Genomic DNA, 11,203 nt, shown 5'->3' with positions numbered 1-11,203 from the left:
CTGAGCGGAGTTCCCCAGGGTTGGATTGTGGGTCCTCCATCGTTCGACACAGACTACCTATGGGCCAAATTCTGCCGGATAATATGATTGCTAATCACAAATTTGAGGATGACACCCATACTGTTTTACTTCTGTATTGAACCACATACTTATAGTAGAGCAAATAAATAACTTTATTTAATTAAAGTTTGTTGTTTGTTTTTGTTTTGTTAAAAGACAACACGGCTGAAATTACAGGAAAGACCTGAAGTTGCTTGGTTTGACTAAAGGTCCAGAATTATTTACACCTAAGAGCCAAAATGAAGAAAAGACTTACAATAACTCACTGAGGACAAACAGGGACAGTTCTGGTTAAAAGACTTTATGATGACTCTACTGTACAGTGAAATATAGTGGAGAACCTTCATAGACGGTGGAGGAGCTGCCATCTGAAGGGTTAACCCATCCAAGTCAACATTGCATAAAGAAATCCATCATCAGAACGAAGCAGAGCAGCAAAGATACAGAAAATAAAACTCACAGTCCAAAGGTTCTGAACAAACAAGAGACAGGAGTAAGGTCAAAGGTCATGGAGCTCAGAAGAACAACACATTGATTACATTTCCACCGAGCAGGAGTGTGTGTGTGGCACTTTGATGGTGTGTGTATGTGTGTGTGTGTTCTTGTGGGATTCAGTGGAGGGTTTAGTGTCCCATGTGTGTCGCCGTTAAAACCAGTTTCAACAGAACTTTAGTGTCTTTTTGTCTTAATGCTACATAATGTGTGTGTGTGTGTGTGTGTGTGTGTGTGTGTGTGTGTACCTGTGGTGTGTGTATTTTCACTAATTGCACTTGAGGATGAGGAGATGGAGATCACATTACCGGTCAGATGTCTGCAAGGGTTTTTGGCATTTTTCTGGAAATGTTTGGGATGGTTGAAACACACAAAGAAAACAAAAACTGGGAGCGACTCTCCTTCAACTCAACCAGCTCAGGACCAACTACAACTCCCATGATGCCTCAACACACTCAAAGCCACAAGGCAGCCAAAACTGTTTAATGCCAAGAATACGTTTAATTTTCTTTAATGCAGTTTTGCTCTGCGGTCAGGTGGGAGCTAGCTTGTAGCACCACTTATTTGGTAATTACCTCTGCTAACCAGGAAAGCACTGCTGCAAAAACACTGTGCCCACCCTTCACTGGTCCCCCAGGTCCCCCCAGTGGGAGAGTGGCTTCATTTTGATCTGCAAAACCACTTTAGCATTGCTAATTGTCTTGGCACCACAAGGCGTGCTGACACTGCTAACAGTGCTAATTGACCATGCCAAAGGGGGGTTTGCAGCTCAAAATTGAGCTGCTTACTCACAGGGGCGACCTGGAGGGAGTCTGGAGGGTGGCCATACTGTTTCCACAGCAATGCTGTTGGGTTGAGAAGGCGTTACTTGTGGTAATCGCTGCGCTGCTAGCAAGCTCCCACAAGACCTGGGTGGAAAAACTGACATACAGACCGACATATGTAACTATTTAAAAAAACATATAATATTCTCAAAGGTTAATTGTCGAGATTCCTGGTTGCAAACAAGTTATCTTGTGTGCACAAGATATAAAAATACCATTATTCAGAGCCCTGTTAGAGAATAAGCGCCTTGCTCAGGGACATTTTGCTGCGGAGTTCCCCAGGGTTGGATTCTGGGGCCACTGTTGTTCAAAGTAGACTCTATCAGCCTGCCGTTAACAGATTAACTGTTAGACTCAGTTTTAATTATCCTTCCTTAAATAGTGACAGTGTCAGACGACAGAATGGAACTGACCCTGGATGTATCAGGCCCTGATCACACAGAAAGAGCTTCACCAGCTGAAGGCGGCTTTTTGTAATTGTTTTTAATGAGAATGAAACTTTTTGCTCACTGTTTTTGCATTTCTACGTGCCTCATGTTTCTGAGCTCTAGAAACCTGGCATTTTTGCCAGTGCGCTCTGAACTGCTCAGAACTGAAAAAACTTAGAGCTTAGAGCCCCACGCCATCTCCACTTTTTCCCCATAGTCCAATCAGATGATTTCAGAGGCGGGCTTTCTATGGTGGTCATGACAACAAGTTTACAGTTGTTAAATAATAGAGGAGAAACTGGTGGTAGTGGTTGCTGGTTGTAACAGGCAGAACTTGACCCCAACAACCAACACACCCAGGGTACCTTGCACGCCGTATGTGGACGTGGAAAGTTCATGACATGTGACGAGGTCGGAGTGAGGATGTGTTGGACAGACTGGATAAAATCCATGTCCTGAGCTGGTTGTATTGAAGCAGAGTCGAACCCTTGACTTAAAGTAAAAACACAAATAAAGCAGCTGAAGAGGAATCGTTATAAAACATGAGGTGGAACGTACAGACACAGTGAAGCTTATTGAAACGATCACGTCGGATCAAAACAACGAAAACTTAACAAAGTGACAGGAAGAAGTGGAAAGAAGATGCCAGTGATATCATGGCTAAAGGAATATTCTGTGACACGTTACCTGACGATGGTCATAATGCAGCAGTATCACCGTGTACGTGGTGCCGATCCACCGCTTTAACACACACATTTAAAACGTGCAGTACGACCGTTCCTCAGCAGTGTCACCTGTCTACTGATATGATACATCATTTCACAATCAGGACGAACACGACGTCCACCATCGAGAGGAAAAGTGGTGATTTGTTTTTTTACATTCTGTGCAAAATTAGACGAAAAGTAGTCCACATATCATCTTCATCATCATCTCCGTCAGTCTGTTTATCTGTCTACACATCAGTGTTCAGTCAGTATTCTTCTATTTACAGTCAGTTTCTAAGACGTTAGTACCGTCATCCCCCAGCGGGACTAAGACATTCCTCAGAGGGACAAAATCCACCTTCAGACAGAACTCTGCTGTCTTTACTCCTGGGTCTGAGACTTCTGTACGTGCCATTTGGCATCCCCAACTCCTGAATGTGTATACAATCTTATGAAGTACAGTCTTGTTCAACAATCGTGCTGCTGTTCGAGGTCTGGTGTGAAGTCGTGATCGACGCTGAGATGTTGAAGACGTTTGTGTAGTGTAAAAGAGCAAAGTGAGTTTCAGACGTTTCATAAATTTGTGTCAAAACAAAACAAAACAACAACAAAAAGATCAGCGTTTAGCTTGTTTCCATTTTAAATCTTTTTATAAAAAATCTCCTAATTCTGACTTTGTATCTGACAAACTAGCCCTTTATTATGACACTCTCTCATGTCTCTAAAAAACCTTCTCATTACTACAAGAGAGTTTTTACTTTACTTAATTATGAGAAATTAGTAGATAAATTATGATATGAGTCTACTGAATTATTATAATTACAATAATGGGCTTGCACAGAATATTATATAACATCTTTTAGTTAAGACTTCATATCAGGTGCACATTTATGACAGAGATACTCAGAGACTCAGAGAGTCATCAGAGATATTTAATTTTGAGGGAACCTTTCTCATCACTCTGGCCGGGTATTTCATAATTAAGACAACAATAATGGGCTTGTATATGGGACAATACTTCATGAAACGTAATGTATCTTATAAGAAAGTCTCCTAATTTAGTTCATTAAAGCAATTATCACATAAGTTATAATCATGTGAGGAAAATCAAAGTTTTTGACCCCCTGGGAGTCGAGCTTTTGTTTGGTATGCATTTTTAATTTCTCCGAGCTATGTGTGATTATGAAAAAAAACTAAGCTCTGTGTTTGAACAGACAGTAGTTTTTGAAAAAAAGTCCTTATATGGGGACGATAAGTCGCGATTTTCACCAGAAAGCATCATCAAGCTCTAGAGACTTTTCAAAAGAAATTTGAGGTGGACCTGGCCAACCTGCTTGGAGAAGTACATCCAAGTATAAAACATGTTATTTTCTGTCACCTGGTGGTGGCATGTGATGTCTGGGGCAGATTGGACCACGTGCTTTGGAGTTACAAACCACCAACTTTTGATGTCGAAGATCTTCAGATGGTATAGACAAAATCTGAAGTCGATCAGATCAAATCTCTTGGAGATCTTTAAAATAAGACAAAAATGGCTGACTTCCTGTTGGGTTAGGGGTCTGGTTCCAAGCGACTTTTTTGCACATCTTTACATGATACACGTGCACACCAAATTTCATACATGAAGGTGAAACGTATTTTGCCATTTTGTCACACTTTAACAAGAGACCCATGAAATATTGAATTTTTTAGTCAGTTCTGGTGAGTGTGCAAAGTGTCGTAGGTTTTCAAACGCCTTAAGCCCCTTAAAAAATATGATTCATTTAAGAGAAAAATAATAATAACATCAGTTTCCACAGGGTCCAAAGAATGCAACATATTTTTAAGCCTTTAGTAACTCTGTATAAATTTTCTACGCTCCATTCTTCAAGCTAGGAATGCCCTTTGTGTCTGCAGGAACAGTCTGTAACACCCGATTAGCCTGTGTGAAATGCTGCCATGATACAATAAAGCCCCAGTGTCCTCAAATGAGTACTTTCTAATGCCTTAGCTTGGTACTGCTGCTAAAATTGGTCATGTTTGTACATTATTAATCAGAATTAGAAAAGTTTCAACCGTAACATCTGATCACGTTTTGGACCTTGTCCACTTTTGTGTCGGGATCGGCTGCAGACTGACTTGGCAGAGATGACTGTCATCTTGTTTTTACATGGATTAGTGTATTGTGCTTTTGCGACCACTAGATGGCACAAAAAATGTCCACAAACGAGAACAACAGCTCTGAGTTCAGCAGAATGAAGTGTAAGGTGCAGCAAACCCAAAATCTAATGTCCTCATCATGTGACACAGGGTCGCATGATGAGCTTCCATAGTGAGAAAATCAAAATTATAAGATATGAAACTGAATTTCTGCGATCAAAAGTTTGTAACAACTTTGCTCGAACATTTAATCTTCTACTGAGTATTTTTGCATGTCTTTTATCAGCTCCAGCTTCCCCGTTAAAGGGTTTTTGGGGAGTTTTTCCTTATCCGCTGCGAGGGTCATAAGGACAGAGGGATGTCGTATGCTGTAAAGCCCTGTGAGGCAAATTGTGATTTGTGATATTGGGCTTTATAAATAAAATTGATTGATTGATTGATAGATAATATGTAATCTGAGTTTTCATGGCAATGACTGGCCACATATTATAAAGTGAAAACGTTACCTTCATGTTACCTGATAAACAGGCTTCATGTCTGACCTGTAACTTGATCAGTGAAGTTTACTTTAATCATGCATCTGTGACGTTTTCAGGAGTTGTTGGTTTCATCTCATTTCCAGGATCCCTGATAATTAAACTACCGAAACATTGGAACAGCAGTTCCGTCGTAAAGGTGGATTATCGCCTCGTCCTTCATCTTTAAAAACAACCTGCTGCTATTCAGCTGTCTATTTAAAAGGCATTCAGCAGGTAAAAAACACAGGGCACACAGTGAAAGAGGAGGGAAGAGGGGAAGGGGAATAGAAAAATAAAAATTAAAAAATTAAAAAATTGTGGCAGACACTACTAGACGATCACCTCACTTCACTCTGTGGCAGAGAAACATAAAAAATGTAAAAAATAAAGTTTCAGAGGAGGCAGGGCACCAGGCGAGGAGGAGGAAGGCAGAGAGACAGAGGAGGAAGAGGTCTGGGAGAATGTTTCTCCGTCTCAGAAGAACTTGTCGTCGATGCGGAAGTGCGGTCGTGTGACGTCGTCTGGGTTGATGAAGACCGAGATGGACTTCCCAGGATTCTCTGTGACCAGCTGCTGAAGCTTCTTGGCCAGCCGGTCGTCTGGCTGGTTCTCTCCGCCGGCATCTGACTGCGGCGACGGCAGGTTGTTAGCACTGCCTCGCCACTGCAGTTCCACCGTCAGCCTGTTGGCGGCCTTGGCGTGCTCGATGGTGGTGCGGAGGTGCTCGGCCGGGTCGGAACGCACCGAGCAGAGTTTGCGGGCGTGCAGCATGGCCGTTTCGTCCGACAGGTGCTCCAACATGTTGCACTGGGGAATAAAGTAATTAGGACACATCTTGTTGACGAGGCAGTGCTGCAGGTCGTCGATCAGGCCCAACAGGAAGTGGGCGGAGAAGTCATCCTGGCCCAGGTAGTTGGCAGGGAGACGGTCGCAGGCCCACAGCATGATGCTGCGGAGGTGGTAGGGGCTGATGGCTTTGGGGCGAGACAACAGCTTGATGATGATGGCTTTACAGGCCTGATACGCCTGCATCAGGCTGGAAGAGATGCACTTCTTCAGCTGCACCTCGCTGCGAGCGAACGACAGGCGCCACTCGTTCTCCTTGCGGCCTTTGTAGGAGCAGGCAGGGACGAGGTAGAAGCCGCTGATCACCTCCTCCTCCGTGATCTTCCCATCCCAGAAGTGATTCTCCATCAGCCAGCTCTGAGCAACGGCCGGCCAGCCTTTGAACGACACCACGGGGACGATGTCGTAGAGCATCCGGCTGCTCCCGACGCCCAGGATGACGGAGATGATGGTGCCATTCCTCTCCACCTTCTCCACTCTCGGCATCCCTCTCTGAGGCTTCTTCTGCACCTCCAGCAGCACCAGGGAGATGGACTGGTAGAACCAGTCAGCCACCAGTGTTGGAGAGAAGAAGTAGTTGGTGGTCCCATTGATGTGGTCGACAATGGTGCAGCAGTCCTTCCACTTGTTGATGGTTCCTTCGTCAAAGAGGCGGAGGCTGAGCCAGGAGTGGCCCAGAGCCGAGTGCCTCATGTCCAGGGTCACCGGCTGGTTGCGGTCATGGAGTTTCAGCGCTGGGACCAGCAGGGTGAAGTCCATGTCGTAATCTGTGCCACGGGCGTAGACGCTTAGCTCATCCAGGTCCATGTCCACCACACCCTCCCGAACGCCTCCCGACAGGAGGAGGTACTCGTTGGCCACCGGGAGCTTCTGGTCCAACTTCTGAACCATTCCTAAGACAGAGGAGGAAAGACAGGATGAGTTAAAGAAATGTGATACCACACTGAATCCAAATATAGACACAACAGAGCACGCAATGTGTCTTATCGTCGATGACTTTTGGGATCGTCTAAAAGTATCTGAAACCCCGCCCCCCCCACAGCTTTCCGATACCACTTTTATAACTCTGCGAAAACATAAACTTGGCAATCACAGATACTTTGCACAGGTGAGACAGTTAGCTAGCTTTTTCGTATGAACAACTGATTGCAACACCATGAATGTCTACGAGGAAAGACTGAAAATGTGCTTCATTATCCGAATTTGTATGAATCATCTGTCTTGTCCCTGAAAGTGGGGTTTTCGCCCCACCTTTAGGAGTGGCCTTTCGGAACAGCGCTTTTGCCTTTGGACATAATCAGACCACACTTCAGACAAGCAAAGTAAATCTTTCATAGATCTTAACAACCATTGACCAACTGTGAACATCGTGACAGAGCTAACCTTTGAGGAAACAGAGAGCCACAATGTTGAAAATGGAGGAAGCTATTGTATTCCAAGGCTATCACATGTTACCAGTTCGTTCGCCAACCACAATACTTTGCCAAGTAGCCCCACAAGTACTCATTACTTCACCAAACTTTTAGCACCAATGAGCTCAAGATCCAAAAGTCAATTTTACACCTCCTGTTTAAGGGGCTGAAGTTGCACCGTCATTACCCCGCTTCATTTTATATAAAAAGTGTGTGCACAGAGTGGGGGGACAGAGTTGTTCCACCTCTAAGCCAGCAGCCGAAGTAGTAATGGTGCCAAATCTAGGTCTGTGTAAAAGTGTGAGTTCGCAGGACATTTTGTGGATGTGTTATGTGTGCGACCCACTACCGGCAAATTTAAGACACAGGTATCAGCAGTTAGCAGCTAACTCGTAGAGAAAGCACAGTCGGCAAAATTGTCCACAAACTGGGGAGACAATGAGGTCTGGGAGCTCCAGGTCTGGGATGAGGTTAACCGCTATGTAACAGGGACGGTACATTCATGTTCTACATTCGATTTATGTTATTGTTGTTGTTTGGAAAGTGCTGCCCAATGTGTATTTCATATGTCTTACTAGAGGATGATGCCATTGTGTTAGATGCCACGCCTGTCTCTTGCTTCTGGGGCAACTTTTTATTCATTGGATTAAAATGTGATATATCATTATATGTATCGTTATCGGGATACGAAATGACCTATATCGTGATATGAGACATGGTCATATCGCCCAGCCCTAGCTGAGTACTGTAATAAAATATGGTGCGATTTATTACCTTTTTTCAAATGTGAATTATTTCCCCAAAGGAAAACTTTTTCAACATCTGTTCTATCTAATAAGATCAAGTTTCTTCAGCCATTTTGCAGCAGAAGCAGCAAATTGTATCTAGTAGGGGTGGGGAAAAAATTGATATAACATAGTACCACAATATTTTGCGTGGCGATATTGTGTCGTCACACAGATGCCAAGTATCGATCTTTTATAATATACATTATTCATTATTGCAAATACACATTTTAATACAACTTTTGGTTCTAGAATAATAAAATCAGTTGCTTTTTCTGTCCACTAGATGGTGCTGATGTTTTTTTCCTGGTGACGTCAGCAGAGGTCTCAGTCAGCGGCATTTGGCAGGAATTCATCAAAACAAAGATGGAGGATTTTATTACATTTTTTCAACTGTAAATTATGTCACTAAAGGAAAACTTTGTCAACATAAACAGTTTTGTCAAATAAAATAAAGTTTTCAGTCTGTTCATCTCACTTCAGTCATTTTTATTGCAGCCAAATTTATCTAATAAACTTTACAGGGAACTGATTATATTATTCTAGTAGGCTACTAAAAGTTTAATTTGTGTTTGTAATATTAATAATTTATATTATTAAAAATTTATGCTTGGTGTCCATGTGACAGTACAATATTCCCACACAAAAATATTGTGATACTTTGCTATATCGATGCTTTACCCTGCCCCTACTGTGTGTAGGGTTTGGGTATCATTTGTACTTTTTGACATACAATACAGTATCTGAGCTTCAGTACCAAAACCAAAATACCTTTCTTAACCTTACCTTGAGGAATATGAACATGTTTTTCTACAAAACCCATTTTCGATCAAAAGCCAAAGAAGTCTGATGTTAAATGTCACAAATCAAGCAGCTGTACAAGAACTCTGAATGAATGAGATACAGGTCAAAGAACGAGATCGCCACATTTTTGACACTGTGCCCATGGACACATTTGAAAAAAAAAAAAATTGAGATGTGACACCCAGATGTACCTCTGAGTGGGATGTGTATCAAAAGACACGAAGCTGTGCGACACCCCCACTGTTTCCCTTCAGGGTCAAAAACTGACCCTGAAGAGTCTGGACTGCTTCAGACCGGACAGGTTATTGTTGGACTGGATCAGTCTGGACTGGTTTTCCGCTCTGCTGGGTGAAAAGACACACACACTTCCTGGCTGATGGCTGCATTCCTGTGCTGTAGTGGGGTGGACACACAGTTTGTTTGGTGGTTTCTCAGAGACAGTTTGAACTGAAAGATCACGGACAGAACTAGGTTCAGGTTTTGTGTTGCAGTGTGAGCTGACCTGCAGCAGTACAATAATCCATCACCGCTGCACATTAGAGGCACAATAAACAGGCCTGTGCTGAAATCTAGTTCTAGATAAGTCTGTCAGCTTCACATTCCTGCTGATTTTCTCCCAATAATAGGAATTAGGTTGATTCAGCTCTGTTGGAAGGCGGGTTTGAAACAAACAAACAAACAAAAAACAACTGGAACCAAATTCTGTACAGGTATAAAAGAGGTCAAACTCCTGGTCTCCAGAGCTGGTGTTGCCCCCACCCTGCTGTACGGAGCCCAGTCTTGGACCACCTACAGCAGGCACCTGAGAGCCCTGGAACAATACCACCACAGACTGGAGGACAAACGCACCAACATCAGCGTTCTAGAAGAAGCCAACATGACCAGTATCACCACTACAATAATGCAGCACAAACTTTGATAGACAGGCGACGTCATATGAATGGCCGACACAACAAACAGATCCTGTACTGATTCTGTCCCAGCTGAAGCGAGGTCAGTCAAAAAAACACTTCAAGGACATCATCAAAACTAATCTAAAAAAACATATCTGGGAGCACACTGCACTTGATTGGCACTCCTGGAAGACATCTTTACAGGAAGGTGCTGCACGTCACGAAAAGGAAGTCCACTGTGCTGCAGAGATACAGCAACAACACCGCAAGGAGAAACTACCACCACATTCCTCTGCTCACACTGCACCAAAGTATGTGGATCGCAGATCCGCCTCTGCAGCGATCTGACGAGCCACAAGTAGACAACCCATCATGGAGGACACTCATACTCGCCTCAAATGACCGCCGATGATGATAAAAGAAGCAGCAGCGCCATTAAGGTCTCCAAATGACAGGACGACCAATGGTGGATTAGTCACGGTTGCTATAACAACGATAGTTGGGAGCAGGGAAAAACGATAGCTGATTAATCATCTCAAGGCAACTGAATCAAACGCAACTGGACTTAATTTTGTCTTAGACGACGTTTCACCTCTTATCCAAGAGGCTTCATCAGTGTCTGACTAGGCTGAAACTAGTCTGAGAAACTGGTGTGGAAAAACCCAGGTAATTAACCTCTGGGGAGGTCTTCACAAGGCCAGTGATGTCATTGGTTCATTAGTGCTCCAATGGTGTGTCAACGACAGTCGTTGAAACTCCTGCTGCAACGGTGGTCGTTGGACTCGTTACGGCCAATTTCCACCAGATGCGTGTTGGTTGCGTCTGCGCTTCGGCACGGCAGCGGAGCCGATAGTATTCCATTCTAGTCAATGTGTGTGTTTCCACTGGCTGCGCTGTGTTCCGGCTCCGTCACAGCTCCAGCAGTCCGGAGCCCTCCGCAACAGATACGCAGGACTTCCATTTTTGCCGGACGCCGGAGCACAACGCAGCAATTCAGCACAGAGCAGATCGTGCGGGGCAGGAAGTCGTGCACAAAAACACAATAAAACATCCGGTTAATTTTCAAAATAAAATACATAGTGTTCACGGCGGATCATATTTCCCTGCACGACACCTCCAAAACTACATAATGGGCGGAGGCAGGCCTGAAGTCAACAGGTCAGAGGTTTTCAGACGTCATTTCACCCCGTTGACACCATGGACGAGGAGATGTTAATCATGGCAGTGCACCGAGATGTCTTCCGGCGGAGCTGCACCGCACCGCACAGCAAACGCAGCCGGTGGGTATTGACGGA

At 43.9% G+C, this 11,203-nt stretch overlaps 1 protein-coding gene across 1 annotated transcript in view; it reads right to left on the bottom strand.

Annotated features, from left to right (window-relative positions):
- Positions 1 to 345: 345 nt before the first annotated feature.
- Positions 346 to 11,203, bottom strand: part of LOC126403176 (nucleotidyltransferase MB21D2) — a 16,444-nt gene continuing 5,586 nt past the window's right edge. Inside the window, exon 2 of the mRNA XM_050065688.1 lies at positions 346 to 6,907. Coding sequence (XP_049921645.1) covers positions 5,643 to 6,907 — 1,265 coding nt within the window. The 3' untranslated portion in view covers positions 346 to 5,642. The remainder of the gene's footprint in view (positions 6,908 to 11,203) is intronic.

Source organism: Epinephelus moara, chromosome 2 (assembly GCF_006386435.1).
Source record: "Epinephelus moara isolate mb chromosome 2, YSFRI_EMoa_1.0, whole genome shotgun sequence".
Taxonomy (NCBI): Eukaryota; Metazoa; Chordata; class Actinopteri; order Perciformes; family Serranidae; genus Epinephelus; species Epinephelus moara.
The sequence above is the reverse complement of the archived record's forward strand: the minus strand, read 5'-3'. Positions and strand labels throughout refer to the sequence as shown.